The sequence below is a fragment of the Strigops habroptila genome, chromosome 2, assembly GCF_004027225.2.
Source record: "Strigops habroptila isolate Jane chromosome 2, bStrHab1.2.pri, whole genome shotgun sequence".
Lineage (NCBI taxonomy): Eukaryota > Metazoa > Chordata > Aves > Psittaciformes > Psittacidae > Strigops > Strigops habroptila.
The window spans coordinates 60,551,231-60,569,274 of NC_044278.2; the positions used below are offsets into that span (position 1 = coordinate 60,551,231).

At 37.5% G+C, this 18,044-nt stretch overlaps 1 protein-coding gene across 2 annotated transcripts in view; it reads right to left on the reverse strand.

Annotated features, from left to right (window-relative positions):
- UXS1 (UDP-glucuronate decarboxylase 1) overlaps window positions 1-18,044 on the reverse strand; it is a 59,774-nt gene that overhangs the window by 18,552 nt on the left and 23,178 nt on the right. Inside the window, exons 5-8 of one of the 2 annotated variants that reach the window (XM_030476658.1) lie at window positions 13,229-13,311; window positions 5,031-5,135; window positions 3,622-3,681; window positions 1,460-1,581 (exon numbers count right to left, since the gene is read on the reverse strand). In XM_030476658.1, the coding sequence (XP_030332518.1) occupies window positions 1,460-1,581; window positions 3,622-3,681; window positions 5,031-5,135; window positions 13,229-13,311 (370 nt within the window). Of the gene's footprint in view, window positions 1-1,459; window positions 1,582-3,621; window positions 3,682-5,030; window positions 5,136-13,228; window positions 13,410-18,044 lie in introns of both variants that reach the window. The other variant, XM_030476657.1, reaches the window with a different exon arrangement.

The following is an 18,044-nucleotide window of genomic DNA, read 5'->3' on the forward strand; positions in this document are numbered from 1 at the left end:
AATACATACGAATGTGGGACACACTTTGGCAAACTTCACTAACCAATAATGAAGTACAAGAAATATCTCATAGAGCTGCCCCTAAGACAGACAGCTCATTTACATCATGAGTTTTCACTTAATGTATGTGTGCACTACAGTTCCACCTTACAAACCTTTACTGTCCTCTGTAAATCCTGCATAAAATTTATGGGAGAGTATCATGACTCATCTTGTGGCTTTAAGATACACTCCATGATTTTCAAAATGACCTACAGTCTTGCCCTTCTAAAATAATACTGCAGTGTGCACTACTAACTTGCAAAAAAATATACCCTACAGCACAATAATGTCTCATAAAAACTGCAATATTCAGACCCATGAGGAATATTTTGCTACAGTGAAGTACAGAAGACATTATCCTGAACAAGAGCAGTGCTACCATGTTGGACCTTACATGGTTTAAAACAGAGCAAAAGAGACACCAATCTCTGCTTTCTCTGTCTAGCAGAAGAGAAGAGAAAATTTACTACCACCTCTGTACTAAAGCACTATCCCTACAATCTTAATAGTTAAATTTAATTCTATATTCAAGGTTTTTAAAAGCACTTAGTATTTTATCGTTTCTATTCTACAGAATATATTACATTAGTATCTTTGTACATTAAGGTTACAAGCACTGAGAAATAGTGACATGACTTTATGTAGTGTGACACATTTTCTAATTTAATGGTCTCCCAGAGACAGCAATTAAATAAGATTCACATACAGGTAAAGAGTGGATGCTGGGTTAATTAAGGATGAGATTCTACTTGTTGATTATGAAACCCAGGGAAACTGGCGTGTATCATTTCACAAATATTTTAAATTGTATTTCTACCTTATGTCAATGTAATTGTCTGAAATAGTGCCTTATATAGCTAAGTATTCATATCTTCCATTAAGGTCTGTATTTATACTTACATACTTTAAAGACCTTTCTACGGTGATTTGAAGTATTTTGCTCCTATATAGGTACTCACTGAAGAAGTTCCTTATACTTACCTGTATATTCTGATTTCAATTATGCTCATTAAACATTCCACATTTAACAGTAATAGCCCTATTCAGCAAAGCACATCTCAGCACACGTCCCACTTAAAACAACTCTTATCTAGCTCCCAAAATTAGTAAGGTCATCTCAGTTTAACCTGTCTAAAAACTATTTATGATACTGAAAGACATATTACATCTAATTAGAAGGCTAAAGCACATTTTCTTGTAGAACACTGCTCATCTGAAAAAAAAAAAAACCCACAACAGGTGGATGCAATAAAACTTTTGCATTAAAGAAAACAGATTTTGCAGCTAGAGTATGAGCGCTCCTACTCAAGACATTCTCATTTCCCCTTACACCTAAAATGCACATATTCCAGTTTTACCATACCTTTAGCCTTCATTAATTACAGAAAATCCATTGACTCTCATACAAGTTTAATACCTGCTTCATGTATGCATAGCACATGGTCTCTGCAACCCTCTTTCCTTCATCATAGCAGGCTCTTGGACCTATTGGATTCACATGGCCCCAGTAATCCTCATTTTGAGGGTGAACTTCAGGATCTACGGGAAAAAATATAAAAACTCTTAAATGACCTTCTAGCAAAAAGTTGACTTTATATAATAAATCAGTAGATCACTGGTGCTATACAATTCAACAGCTTCTCTCTGAACTATGTATTTAAAAAATAGTATGTTTCAACACCATTCCTTTAAAGCATATTCACTAGAAACATGAGAATGACATTTAAAGAAGATAAGGCAAGTAAGATAACTGAATATAAGCAAACAACAGCCATCACTTGCTTTCCCCAAAAAAGTGTGCAAACAGAGGATTAAATTCAACTCTTCTCTGCAAAAACAGACAATTTCAAGGACACAAATATGACTTTAATGTAATTCTGAAGAAATATTACAGGTTATGTAGGCAGCATTTTTTACTGTATTTGGAAAAAATGTAAAGCATTTTCAAGTTTTATGAAACAAGAAAAAAGGAAAGAAAAATAGAAAAAAAGAAGTACTGCATTTCTTAAAGAATAAAGCAGGGCAATGTACCACAATGTACTTGCTGTATTTCTTCTGGTTTATCCTAAGCATATGCTGCTTAGAGACATGATTACAGATGAATTCTGGCTGAGAGCCACAGAGCAATGGTAAATGCAGAGAGGTTTTATATGATTATAAAAGCATATAACATTCTTAACAGAAGGTGCTCTGATCTGGAAGCCACTTCAGTTTCTGTCTCCTTTCTGGCAAAGGCAGCTCCACGAAGCACGTAGAAACTCTCTATACAACACTGCTTTGAGAACTCCTATGGTAACAGCTAACATATTTTCTGACTTTATTTTCTGTCCTTTATTTCTCAGCAAAATTACTTTGCCCTTTTAGCCAGAGTATAATGTGAGTAGACTCGCTCTGTTACATTGGATTTACTGACACAACAAAGCCTGATAATGGGAATTTCCAGGTTTCCACTTCAGCAGACAGATTGCAGCAGAGCAACGAGACTCCAAAACTTAGGGTCTTTTTTGCCTGCTGGTCTCCTGTTCCAGAAGGGAGTTTGCTCAATTACAGTGGCATCCTTGGGGATACCATTTTATTCTGTGGAGGCTGACCATAGATAATCAAAGGCAAGGAAGGCAGTAGGAATGCTGCACAGGCTCAAGCTGCTTATTTGGTTGGCTGGTCATCTTAGTGATCTCTTGATTGGGTATTTGCTTTGAATCTTCTTGACTGAAGTTAATCCACCAAAAGTACATTCCTTGAGGTATGTTCTTTGTCCTTTTCCACTTTCTCCTCACAAAGCTTTGTATCTTGTTACAAAGATGAGGGGTTTTTTTGTTTGCTTGTTTGTTCTTTAAAGCCTGGACTCTCATAACTACTGATGCTGAGCTGGTGGACTCTGCCTGCATATCTCCATTAATCTTGTAACACTGCTGTTATTAGGCAAGAGTTTACAACAGCAGGAAGTTTCTCTAGTAGGCACACGGTCTGTTACACACCCCAAGGAAGTACTTCAGATTCCTCCTGCACCCAGCTAGCAGTTCTATCAGTCATTTTCTCACTACTTCATGTCTTACTAACAGTAAAAGATGGAAAGATATGGCAGTATTGCTGAATATTACATTTTAAGAGACACCACAAGAGCCTGGATGCACAATCACTATTTTCTTGGCTTGGAGGTTATGTCCTTATCTCTTTACACACCAGAGTGATTGCTAAATTGTAACAATACAGTTCATAAATGAATGGAGGATGCAGATTTATTAGTGAAATTATCTTTCTTCAAAGGTTTTAATTATGGCATTCAGATTTTAATTAAGAGTTCAACACTCAAAATCCCCCACAAGCCCTCTGGAAATAACAGACATAAACTAAGACATAGGAAAGTTACAGACAACAGTCCAAGTCTACTTCCACCACTCTGACTAGAGATTTAAGTACTAATGCCTACATTTTAAACTGTGAGAAGCACACCTGATAAAGAAATCGAGCTAAGACAGTGATGAAAATCTATCATTCTATCATCTGACAAACTGTTTGTAAATACCCTTTTAAACAGTCACATTTCAGGAGCTCTAAACACTGTTTTAGCCTTCTTACCTCCATATACCTCTGATGTAGAGGCCAGCAGCAGCCGTGCTCCAACACGTTTAGCTAACCCTAAATTTTGGGCAATAGGGAAAGAACAACATAATTAGAACAAGTGCAGGAATCTTGCAGTCATGTTAACTGCTTTAGTGTAATCCCCTTTTACATCTTTTTAAAGAGAATTTTATTTCTCTCACTAGATAAATCTACTTGTAAATCACATCCATAGCTCCACTCCAAAGCTAGAAAACTTGAGAAACAGCAGAGCAGCACCCAGAATGAGATGTGTGTACTTCTGGGATGAAAAGTTACAGTGAACCAAGATCCAAGAACTGAATATATTAAACCCTAAATAAAGGCCAAGGAAGCATAAATCACTGCAGTTAGGAAATCAGGATCTTAAAAACACCACAATATATTATGCTAACCAAAACTTAAACTACATAAAGAAAATTATACAGAATAACATGTTATAGGACAAAAATCAATCATTTTCCCTTTTTTATGCCTCTTTAAACTGCCTGGATAATCCTACCCATCACTCGAGATTATTCTGCACTCCATTTCTGGCCTTCAAGTTGGCATGGTCAATCAAAGAAATCTCTCACCTATGCTGTACAAACTGTCTGGTACCTCGATGGCTTCTAACTCACTTAATTCTCTGAACTGTACTCACTAGAGTACCACTCAAATGAGAAACTCAGCTGACCTAATGCTCAGGTGGTTTTTTTGCCTCATAACAACTCTTAGGATCACTGACAGCCAGTTCAAGCTTCAGGATATGCCAAATGGAGCAAAGATAGGAGGAAAAAGTAGTGAAGGCTTGAGGAATTCTTTTCACAGGCCCATTCTCAGCATCCAAACAAACAGACAAAGCTGAAAATGTTGTCTTGGATTTACCTAGCACGAAGCTAGACATTTAACATTCTTGCAGAACTTGCTAGCCAAGGCATGCACAAGAAGGTGCAGTACTCTTGATGTTCAGAGTTTACAGAGCCAGTGATGTTCTACCTCGTTCAATGTTTGCTGTGGTGGACAGAAACAGTCACTCATGGCAAATGTGGGAATGTTCCACTTTAGCAAAGTGAGAAGTGCTGTCAAGGACAGAACTTTGCTATAAAAATCCCACGCTTTTACTTGTTCCTATGACTTCTATAATTACTGCACACTCCATAGGCAAGTTACAGGCATGAAGTTCTTTTGCTTTGACAGCCAAGCTTGCATGCTGTCAGAGTTCATCTGCAGATATATTTAAAGTACAAAAATCTTCAAAGAGGGACACCCCTTGCCTTATTTTTCTTAAGGAAACAACTTTTAAAATGTACAACTCATCTGCTCCATCCTCCCCTCTCCCCAGTAACTCTGTCCAGGTTATATTAATGTCTAGCCAAGTTAAGTAGGAAAACAAGATTTCCACTTACCCAACATGTTTAATGTCCCAATAGTGTTCGTCTTCAATGTTTTTATAGGATTATACATATAATTTGGAGGAGAAGCAGGAGATGCTAGATGATAGATTTGGTCCACTACAGAAAACCACGGAGGGGGGGAGGGGAGAAGAAAGCATTATTATTTTCCCATGTAATATATTAAATGAGAAAGTATTACAATCAAGAAACAAGTACTTCCTTCTGCATTTCCTAGCATTAGAACTCAGAACTTCCTGAATGCTACCTATGGATGTAACATGAATCAAAGGCAGCCAGAATTACTAAAAAATGCCTATAAGATCAAATGAAAGACAGTGATGCTTAAGAAAAAGAATAAACCCCCTACACCGAGGTCATCCAAGAAAATTAGTGAAAAGGTCAGGTAAGAATTAGAATGACAGGATGGAAGAAAGGGAAAGTAATTCCTTCTTTGTGTTACAAAGGAAAGTTTGTTTTTTTAAGAAGACTTGGCACCAAAACCTGAAAGAACCTGGAAAAGTCAAGGCTAGCTGCTATTCTGACAGAAGACAATATTGCATGGCATAAGGCTGTCTTGCCCTAGAACAGAACACCATTGTTCAAATGGTACACTCAAACAAACATTTTCTGAGGTGTTTTATAAGTAACAAGCAGTCACAAGTGACAGCAATGACAGCCCCCTGTTGGGTGTTGTGACAGCCTCACACAGCAAGTGCTGGAGGAAGCAAGCTCCCAGTTCAGGCTCAATCCAAAGCCCTGCCTGCATTGCTAATGCAACTGAAACTTTAAAGAGTTTGTCTGCAACATGAAGATAGTTAATTGTACTGTGTGACATGGAATAGTTTCTCCTTACTTTGGTCACTGTTGACATTGTAGGCTCAAGCAATGAATAAAATCTAATCACATTATTTTACAGGATTTCTTGTGTTGCGGGATTAATGCAAAGATGTAGCACAGGGTACAGTTTAATTTGGCTGTTGAACTCTGACATGCCTCCTACAGATAAGCCGTGAATATATGACTGCCTCATGTTATGCCTCTGAACATGAGAATCCCCTTCTCATAGCATGGTACTGTCAAGAAGCCAAAGAAAAGGGGTAGACTGGAAGCTGACAAAAAGAAATGTTCAGAGAAGCTGCTGACTGCTGCTTGCAGGTAACAGGTAATTCAAGCACAGTGGCTCAGAAAAATGAACAAAGCAATAGCTGAAGTCACCTGCAGCCAACTCAGAGTTGAACTCTGACCTGAGCTTTATGCTGTTTCTTTCTACCTATTCCTTCACAACCCTTTCTAAATCTCATTTTCAACCATTCCATTGGTGGAATTTTTGCAGCGTGAAAGATGTCACCTCAGAAGCATTGTGGTCTGTCAGTAATTTGCTGCCCAAACCTAGTCTGTCAAAGCCAAATGAACCCTTCCCTGCCTCTCTCTCCATCCACTTGATTTTTGTTGGGTTTTAAGTATCTGCTGAATTTTTACACACAGCAGGTCCCTTAATGGCAGATGGCATACGCACAAAAACTATCTTTCCTTTTGTTGAATACAGCTAGGCCTGTGATTATCCAAGTGGTGGTATAATTATATAGCTAGAAACAAAGGCAAACAAAATACAAAACACCAAAGGTTCCTTATAACCTTCAAATTAATTAATTTATTTATTTTTAAATAAGAAGCTAAGTGTAATGGAGAGTGCTCAAAAAAAAGAAAGCAAAAACACAAAGAGAAAGCACTCTCCTCCTCTTAGTCCTTCTTCCTCCTTTTGTTTCCCAGCTGGCAATTGCTTTTAAATGAAGCCAAGAGAAGGAGCTGAGGAAAGAAGGTGGTTTTTCCTTGCCTGTAGCAAGAGCTACAAGCCTGTAGCAAGAGCAAGAGCTTTGCGGTTTGCCTCAACGTACTTTTTCTCATATGCACAAGGGCAAAAATGGACCCCTGCGCTAAAAGGTTCAGCCAGAGCATAACTACCAGATAGATGGAAGATGGGGCATTTGCCAAGTGTCAGATAGCCATCTTCTGGGCCAAAAGGACACGGAGCCAGGCAGCTCCAGGACCTTACCCTCTTGCCCAGGCAAGATCATTAGGGTATCAAACCTTAGACCGATTAAAAGCATAACTGGTTTTCCAAAATATTTAGAGAACGTTGGACATTTCAGAAGGGTGAGAAGACAGGCTTCTACCCCAGACTGGTCACATTTGAGCCAACAAGCTGAGGATGTCAAAAGAAATACAATTGTTTCTACTTCCATCTTCCCTCTTTAAACTGTCAGGTCTAAAAAAACGTTTATTTTTTTGTATCAATATTTCAGAGGGCCAACCAGAAATGCCAGACAAAGCCATCTACCTTGTCTGGCTGACAACCTTGTGTGCAATTAGTTGAAAATAACTGTACAAAAGGTTGTGCAAAGCTTTACGCAGATAGGTAAGGACCATAAAAGAACAAATGATAACAAAATTCTGCAAGTTTTATATGTAATGCATATTAGGGGCTAGAACGCCGTAAGCCACTGTGAATGCAGCAGCAAGAAGTAGTTTATCAAGCACAGGATAGTAGACTAGTGATAAAATAAAGAAATATTAAATAATTCTTTCAGGTTACAATTTTGCTGAAAGGAGAAAAGTAGTAATTAATTTCAAAATAGCACAGACATGGCATGATCATTCAAGCCATCAGGAAATCTACAATCAACATAAACAAAGTTTTAGTAACATGTTGCAGGATCAACAGCAACTAAAATTTGTCAGTTGTATCCTTTTCTATGTGCAAGGCTAAAAAAAAAACCTGACCAAGAAAACCCCCAAACCCAAAACCCCCTGTAATTGAATGTGTAATACCTAAATCCAGACACAAATGTTAGGTCTTGTGTTTTCCTTAAGGCTAAAAAAATATGATCAATATAACAACTCACTTTTACAAAACATGCAATAAAACTACCTTCCTTTGTGCCATTCATCTCTGTTTTTCAGCCGTATCACTGCATGGGTTCTGCATGCTTCCTAAATGAATAATATGGACAGAGTCTATCACCTTTCCTACGACAGGAAATAACATTCCTTTCTGTGAAGGACTGACCTTCATCTGCCTTTAACATGTGTCATGGTACCAGAAAGGACTAAACGGGTCACTAAGTCCACTAAGCACCTGCATCCATCACTGTACTTACTAGTCAGGAAGTACTAAGCTGCAAAGCTTTGATCAGAAGCATATAAACAAGTTTCTACAGCTTAAAAATATGGACTTTTCTTGTGCAGAACAGCTATGCCAATTCCATTACTGTAGGTCAGGCCAGAGAAGCTGACACAGTGAAGTGAGACATTTCTATTGCACTGAACTAAAAGAGACTACAAATTCAAATTAATTTCCTTATGTTAAAAACATTGCCTGTAACTTAAGGCAAACTAGGAAAAAATTTATGAAGGTTTACCATATTGCTTGTACTGGAGCAGATTTGGAGAGCTTCAGCAGAAACGCAGGCACCACTGCACTTGGCTCCAGAAAAACAAAATTAAGTAGCATATTTTCTGCCTTGCCATGACTTTCCCTAATTGTACAGTTTAAATCCTTCAAGTTGAATGTATCAAGTATCTGGCAAAGTGAATGAAGACTAGGGGGATAAAAATCTGAGATGGAAATACCGAAGCAAAGGAAAAGCAATGTATTGAAGGCACTCACAAAAATTAGAAGCTGTATTTGCATGTGCCTTAAGTTACCTGTGAAATTACTTGGCAACTGAACAATTCTGGGATAGTGAAAAACAGTGTTTAGTAAAATGTTATAATTTTTACTTCTGGAAGGCTGTTATACACAAGAAGGCTATAGCCTATTATTTTGACAATTTCGTGAGACTGTTGGTTTTAGCCTTAAAGTCAACTCAGACCCAAAGCCAGAAAAATCCTTAAGAATAAAAACATTTTCAGACCCAGTCAAGCCAACGATCTATTAAAAGTTCTATAAATAATGTTATTTCATATACGTACATGCCCGTTACTAAAAACTTCATACCTTCTGAAAACTCTAAAAGCCCGTCTCCTTGTCGCTATGCATGCCACGTGCTCACTGCACTTCTCTCAATTTGCAAAATATGTTTTTATTCTACCATTTTGTAAACTTTTCAGTGAAAGTCAGGAAAGCCTAAACTACCTTTGCATTCACAACAGCCACTGGAAATAGAGCCGACATTTAAGAAATGTTTTGCCAGAAAATGGACTGCTGGTATTAATAAAGAAAAACAAAAACCAAGACCAAAACCAGCTTTAACTGATCTTCACATCAATTATTACAATTAATCTCAAGACACAAGTGATGGAAGAGTTCAACCTTACCTACCACTTACAAACACTTCTTTCACTTCATGTTACATCAGTTCAGCAGTGTACTTGCTTTTGTTTTAACAAGTAAGTTTTGAGCATCAGAATGGAACTCTTCTTCACCACTCTGTCCAAAAAGAAATTACCTATTTTGCCTTCAGCTGCCACTGACTGCAATTTTAGAAGTACTGTACTGATATTTTACCAAGAGCTCCTGTTTAAGAAGTAAAATGTTTGAGGCCGTCAACAAAATTCCCACTCTGCAACTGTGCTCCTTTGGTTCAAAACCAAAGTGGGCAGTGTAATCTAATTAAGTTGGAAAGAAAAAAGAGACTCTCTAGAGTGAAGCCTTCTCTCTAAAATCATAATCCTTGAGGACTACAATGAACATCTTTCCAAGGGAAGAAAATCTTTAAGCTACATTTTTTATACAATGACAAAAGCATTCAGAATATATTGTGCATTTGTGATTAGGGAAATTAAATCGGTACAACTGAGCCAACTGTTTCCTCTGTTGATTGGAAATCTGTGGCATCTTCAGGCCTGGTTTTGTTTCAAATTTGTGAAAGGAGTGGGAAAAATAAAGAAAAAAAGAAAAAAGAAACACAAAGGCTTAAATGTCTTCATGTGAATTGCAAAACAGTCCTGAGGAGGGCATCTTTCAGATGCAAGAGATGGCTGGACGTAAAGAGAATGGGCATATATCACCTTATAAAAGATTGTTCTAAGGCTTCCAAAGGTTGCTGAGGTAGTAGAAAGAAGGACAGTGGCCATGCATACCTATCTGATATTTTCTTTCAGTTTGTTCCAACTGCTGTAGCTATTGTAGACAAGGTGTGTATAGTATGATACCTAATTGCAGTTGATAACCAGACCTGAAGACTGACAGGTATTACATGCTTTTTAGGAGTCCAGTTTGCGGTATGACTGCCATCATGTGACATCACCTTGAAACTGTCTTTTGTGTGGGGGGTTTTTGGATGGTTTGGTGGGGTGTAGAGTTTTTTTTAGTTGTTTTCTTTTTCAGAGGGTGAATGGGGGGGTGTTGGTGTTTTTCTTTAGGCTTTTTTTTGGGGGGGGGGTGGTGGTGTTGGGGTTTTTTGTTTGGTGGGTTTTTTTGTTTGTTTTTTGGTGGGTTTTTTTTTTTTTTTTTTTTTTTACACACATATTCAAACATGAACATATTTCACAGTAGAAATTCAGAATTTGGTGGCTTTAAAATTTCAGTTGCAATTCTACCTATTACCCTGAACCAAGGCAAATCACATTAACACCAGATCAAGTATTCAATCTCATTTGTTCTCCAACTAGCATCTTTTGTGTCTTTATACCATGGTTTGCAGGAACACGAGCCACAGTGCTCTGAAGTAGCCATCTTAGGGAGCTTGTAATCTTGAATGTAGAGAATGGGGCAGAAAATAAGGAAAGGTAGATTTCTATACTTTTTCGTTGATAATACAGAGAAGGGTAATAAAAGGTTCTTTTATACACCACTCTTCAGAAAATTGTCTTCCTATACCAAAAAACCACACCCCATTTATTAGTGGATAAAACCTTAACATAAGGGCTAGGCCAAAATTAAAATGTCTTTAAAAATCCCAAGTACTTTAAAAACACAGAACTCAACCACAATAGAAAAAAGGGTTAATACAACTATCATGCAAACTATTTTTCCCCCCCTCATTATTTTCTGTCTTTCAAGATTCCTAAACTACTTGCATTCCACTAAAGAATTCGGGACCTTTGTTTTTCTGCTTGAAAAAGCTTAAGTGAAAGCTATGTTCTTGTGCATTTTCTACTGACATCATCTACAAATGCTGAAGTAAAGAAAATCCTAGTGGAGGAGGAGAAAGTCATTCAGCACTATAGTTAACTACACTTCTCACAGGGCTAAGAAACGTGTGCTTAGGTGATTTATTACTGTCTCTGGCCAATCTAGATTAAGATCCAAGAATGCTGAGTGCCATTTCATGTAATGGATCAAAGATAATGACTCAGATAAGGCAGATTGTGCGTAGGCATCACTGTGAAGCTAAAAAGAAAAATGCATCAAGAGATTTAGTGAAAGCTATGCGTCTTGAGACTAAACTCACTTTCCACATCAAAAGTGCAAGCACTGTTCTTTCTAGATCAGAAATGAAGTCTCTCACAAATAAAAGCACCAATTACTCTCTCTGGAATTCAAAGTGTCAAACAATCCTGTATGACCTTGTTTAAACAGGACAGAAAATAAACAGGAATTCTTTACATACAAACCTTCTTTTGTCATGAGTTCACAGTCATTCCAGCTTCTATTTACAAGTAAAAAGGAGAAACTGGGACTAAGAAGCATTGATGCATATGCCAACTTCTTAATCTGTTACAATAGCTACACCTCATTGCCTCATCTTCCCCGCCCCACTTGGACTATAAACTCTGCAACAAAATGAAGTTTTATCATGTTCCTACACTAGTATATCAGAGTTAATTTTAACATTTAGCTGTGCCAACTTTAATTTACGCTGTTGGAGGATGAGAAGCCATTCAATAAAGTACCCACTGAATAACATGTTATAAATTGTTGTCAGTATAAAATGGGGAAGTGGTGTCTTAATTACACGGCACATGGGAGAGGTAGCTGAAGGATGTCAGAATTCCCATTCATTAGTGCCTAATAACTGGGCAACAGTATCAGCAATGATGATAATTCCCTGAGAAGGTCCCAAGTGTAATCAGTCAGAAAGAAGGTAACACGGGAAAGATTATGCAAGCTGACAAAATGAACTGGCTGAGGTATAAGCTACCAGCACCTGGAGTCAATTAATAAGATCCTAGCCCCATTATGCTGTCAGTGGAGGCACAAGTCTGAAGTAAAATAACAGGCAATAACTGAACCAGTGCACTGTCAGAGCAGAGAAGGAGCATGTGTTTGCAGGACTGTTTCAGTACTGTTGTCAGCGATTCATCACAAGCACTATAATACCAGAGATGCAATTGCTAGAGGTTTTCTCTGTGAAATTCCACCCATATAGAATTCAGAAAGAATTAAAAAAGAATAAATAAATAAATAAACCCCCAGATACTTTTTTGTTTGTTTGTTTAAAAAAATGAAACATCTACATTGCTCCAAAGTTTTAAAGGGATGGAGCAAAGCCACCAGAACCCCAGTGTAATTTGAGTAACATTTTTATTGATTCACTATATACTTACATACTCTCAAGGAAGTCTATAAATGCATGTCGCTCGCAAATGCAACTATATTATGTTGTCTTACAATTTGGCATAATAGTTTGAGTTACTTCTCTTGTTTTGAAGAAAGACATTAATTTTTCTTTTAGTGTGGGGTTTTTCTAGTTGGTTGTTTTGTTGAAAACTGGGAAAATTCAGTGCTGCCATTTTCCTATTCTATAGGCTGTGCAATGCCTGTACCTAAAGTAAGAGCAATGTTTTCCAGAGAAGACACTTAAGGCAACTAAGAAAAGTGAGCTGATTTGCCTTCTGATAGAGCTGAGTCTCCTCTCAACTGACCACACACAGTTGCAGCCCTGAATTAAATTTCTCAGCTCATGATGTATCCAGACCACAGACTGTGTGTATAAGCCTGTGCAGGCACACAGGGACATGGGACAATAGATGGGATAGACAGACTGACTCATTGCCATCTTGCCTTCTCAGAGTCAGTCACATTAGGAAGTTTTTCAGATTTCCTTCCTCCTGTCCACTCAGAGGAAGAACTTATTTCAAAGACGAAAGTGCTCTGAATCTCTCACTCCACACTGGTTACAGAAAATAGGCTAACAAACCTAAAGCATATAGGTATTAGATTGATCAATCCCAAAGTCAGTACATAAATTTCATTTCTTTATAGACATACATACTTAGGAGGATAAAGCACAACGAAGTGCAGATACCAAACAGAGACTACTCACCCTCAATGTACAGGGGCTCAACAACATCATGATTTATCAGTTCGAAGTTCTCATGACCAATCCAGTGCTCCACATTTCTTTTCCTGCCCGTAAAGAAGTTGTCCACAACTGTAACCTCATGGCCATCCATCATTAGTTTGTCAGTAAGATGAGAACCCACAAACCCTGCTCCTCCAGTTATCTGCGTTAGGACAGTTGGTATAAATTTCTTTTTCTTTTTACAGAAACACCAGACAAAGTCTACAAACATGAAGACAGAAGAACAGTAGCTTTCAGATCTTTGCTTACTTCAGGGGAAACAACTCCATTTCCATGCTTATTTTTTTTCCTGATATTTACAGCATTTAAAATTTCAAGAGACATGCTTGACATGTTTCATCACTGTCGGGCTAGTTCAGCTGACCATTCACTTAAAAAAAAAATATATATCTCTTTTTTCAGATTAGATTATTTTCCTTTTTTCCTACAAATTGGATTGTGCCCTTTTGTGCAGCATCAAGGCCTAAAAAGACCCAAAAAGGTAAGAGGAGAATTTTCTGTAATCCCTATTTCTCAGAAAAAAGACGATAGAATGCCACATTATTTTCATGTAAGATGATTTATATCAGACATGTCAAATCCAGCTTTTATCTGGTTTAAATGGAAGAACGTTGGGTGTTCCAAATGCTACAAATTCTTTCACCCTTCAGAGAAAGATGAAAGGAAGGATATTCTTTGAAGACCTCTCATTTGAGATATCTGCTAAAACCAAAATTACTCTTTTTGTGCTTTAATGCATCCATATCCCATGTCATTCTGGCCTGAAGTGGTCAGGCAGTTGGTCTAGATGATCGTAGTAGGTCCTCTCTAACTGAAAATATTCTATTCTATACCATTAGCTCTGCTATCCAGCATTTGCCTGTCTTGGAGCTTTAGGATGTTTTACTGCAAAGAAATTAGCAGAAATATTTAAAACCTTGTACTCTTGTTCCATTGAGATGTAGAAGCAGCAAAGGAGTTCATTATGTTTTTCCCTTTCTGCACCTCAGACTTTAACAGCAAACTAAAAAAAAAAAATAATCACTAACTCTGTATTGAAGCAGTCACCACAGTAAGTAGAACTGCAAGTTGTGCGACACATCCAGACATATTCATGGAAGCAATTATTCTCTCTGCATTTCATAAGCTGTTTTCAAGAACACAGACATGACAGATCACCACTCTCAAAGAATAAATGGACTTGTAAAAGCCCCGTGTGGCATCAGTTATATTACATGACTGCATGATCAAATTCACATTTTGAAAGCAATTCAGCTGTTGATCTCCATTCCTCAACTCCAGTGACAACTAACCAAGCAACAAAAGGATGTGGCATTATTGTCCGGCAGGAATGGATGGTGTGCTACAATGACAGAGTGCTGTGTGGAAAAGGATGTAGATACTTGCAGATGCACTTTGGGCTAGTCAAACCCTAAACATTTATCCTGTCCACTCCTCCATCATCTACTATTGAAAAAAGTCAGATTAGTAGATTTATTAAAAAAAAAAAAAAAAAAGGACAAAAAAAAAAAAAAAACCCAAAACAAAAAACCCCACAAAAACAAAACCAACCAAACCCAGGAAAGACACAAAGTCAAAGAGAAAGCTATCAAAAACTGGAAAAAAAAAAAAAAAAAGAGAAAACTATATCTGTTTTCTTCTGTAAAAACTTGAATGCCCACTTCTTTTATTCTCACACTTGCTTTTCTTATTAAAAATTCAGGGCCACCACTGTGTCAAAGACATTTTAAGTACCAGTCAATAAAAGAATCATTTAGTTGGTCTATTTAGTATTCTTCTGGGTTTGTCAGGGCTTCCTTACAGCAGATTCAATATGTGATTCAATTCCTTGACAAACCTGAAGGAGAAAAAGGATTTAGGAGAAGCTCTCTTTGAAAGACAGAAAGAATCTCAAGGCTCTTACTACCCTGGAACAGAAAGGAGGGAAGAACAGGTTACTGACAGAATGCTGTGAACAACAAAAGAAGAGCAGTAACTGACGGAGAACAGCCCTCTGCCAGGTGCCACCACTTACCAAGGAAAAAATAATATGCATGGAAAACGTACTACCATAAGCTTATTCTGACCTGGAAGCAAGTGGCAGCCTTGCTGAATGGTACAAGGGGTTTGCCTTTTTGTGGTAACCTGGACAAAAGTTTTTTGAACCTATTCCTTCAACTGAGGCTCAAGGAAATCTCTTGCTGCTACTTCTATTTCCAAGATTCCAGAGAAGAGAAACTCAATGCTTGCAATATGTCTTTGATGCATGTAAGAAAGTGTCTTCTTCCCGATCTCTCTTTTGGAAAACACCAAACAAAACCAAGCACTGCTTACGGCACACTCCTATGCTATATGCAAGTAAAGAATGCAAAAAAAAAAGCACAAACCAATTTTGTTCGGAAAGAAGTTTCCAATTACTTTAAATCTCTAAATAGTTTTTATGATAAATCTAGTTTTATTAACATATCACTTCCATAGGTGTTATATAAATAACTACTTGGAAAAGGAGCTGAATTTCCCCTGGAAAAGTAAACAACTGTAAATTATGTTTTTATCATTACTTGAGGCTACATTAAAAAAAGAAAAGATGATTTATCATTGAAGCTCTCTGTATAACCTTCCTGCAATCACTCATAAAGCAAGGTCAATATACTTCATTTCTAAATGACTTCCTGCAAATCACAATGACGTATTAATCTACAAAATCATATACTGTACATGAATCACTTTCATATCAGAATTGAAGCATCAGCACCCGGGGCTTAATTACGCATTCTTTGATAAGACATTGCTAATAAAAATATTTAATTACTTAGTAGTGCCAATATGCTTGGTAACTTTAGCATCTACTAGAAGTCACAAATATTACTGATCATTTCCTCCATGAGAGGCACTGAAAAGTTTGTGTATTCATTACACAGATTGATTCCTGCTGTCTGCAGTCAGGTTCAAGACATCTATTGTCTAATAAGGAAATACTAATTTTTTATTTTATGGTTTTATCTGTCTACTATACTGAATTCAGGAAAAAAAACCCACAGAGACTGAACCAATATCAACACTATCTTCCATATTAACAGAATTTCTTTTCTTGCATACAAAAGCCTGTGGTGTAGTCACGCCAGAGAACTGGGAAAATAGTTAAATCATGCATAACAGGCTGTAGACCTGAGCTCTTTTGAATGAGAGCGCCAGAATATCTAGTCTCAGCTGAAACACCACCCCCATTAGCAGTCACCTCAAACCAGATGCAGTATAATAATAAAATAATTGCTAAAACTGTTCTCTGGTCAGGTCAATGCTGTGGGTATCTCCGGGTTGCAGCTGGAGACTGCATACAGAGCAAAAAAAAAATAAAAAAAAATGTCAGAATTTAGAATGGTTCCTAGGAAAAGACGCAGCATCAACAAAATACGAAGTTAATTATCTACCAAAGTTCACTTGGCTTGCCAATTCTTGAGAAATTTCCAAGTGTCATGCAAGGTCTACAGGAGTTCTTTATACACTGTCTTCAGCTACTCGAAAGAACAGGGATTGTTATTTCCTGTAGGATTATGACAGCAACACCATCATATTATGACTTGCCCACATGGGCAGGAGGCTCGTGAATGCTCATCCGAGTTCACACTGAACTAGTCCCCAGCCATGACAGAGAAGAAACAACTCAACAACTCCCTTATCCTTTTGACCAAGTTTCTTTTTAGTAATTCAAACTCTACAAAATGTACAGACACAGAAAATCCTATAGACCTACAGGTCAGCGGAAAACACTCCTATTCCAACTACTTGCCATCTCTGTTGAAGCAACAGATTTCAACAAAATATCCAGTATTTTTCAAAGGCAAAGTCTAAAACTTAGTAGTAAGAGCTCAATAGCCTATTAACAGGTTGCATCGATACTTTTCTTGAAAGCACCTTCTTGCTTACACAGAACACATGACACTAAGGTAACTTTATTATCCTTGCATGCCTGAGCACATAATTTAGGAATTTTTAGAATTAAGCCTCTCTGCTCTTTTCCTCAGCGTATCTTCCATATTCAACAAGGGAACAGGGAGCCTACAGGTCTATCTCCTTCAGACTGTCACAACAGAAAAACCTTCCAGAACTAAACTAATTTGATAACACATTCCTTATGAAGTTTTGCAATAGCAATAAAGACTACTGTTTAATAAGGCAGTAAAAACATCTTTTCAGTGGTTTTTTTTTCAAAATTTTGAAATCAAAGCAAACAAGAACACCAGATAAGTTAGGCACTTTAGCAGGGATTTGTCCCAGACTTTGCCTTCTACTATAGAGGCAGAAGTTCATAATCTGTATTTGCACATCTCAAATAGCTATACCTCTCTGCCTCTTCAACACTTGGGGAGAATTATTTTATTTTTTTTTTTCCCCAGGACAGACAGAAACAAGGGAAAATTTAGGACACAATTAATTTCAAAAGTGTTTGTAGACAAAACTGGAAAGCTGATGTTACAGCACAATTTGCTGAGTTTAAGAATGCCTTGGATAAGCGCTTGTCCTGACGTAACCTGCCCTCCTCTTCCACCCAAAATGCCTATGCTGTTTCAAAATATCAGAAACAACACAGAAGATAAGAGAGATAAGAGATGAACATTTCCTCGGTCTAATTAACTGGTCCTTCTTAACAGTGCTGCAGAGCAGCTGCTTTTCTAGCCTTACGATCTGATTTTGCCCAAGCTTTGGGTCAAGAAGTGCCTAAAAGTTTCGCAGTCTCTCTGCAAGTTTAAGCCATCTGGGAGCACGCACAAAGGCCTTTTGGCAACACAATCCCAAG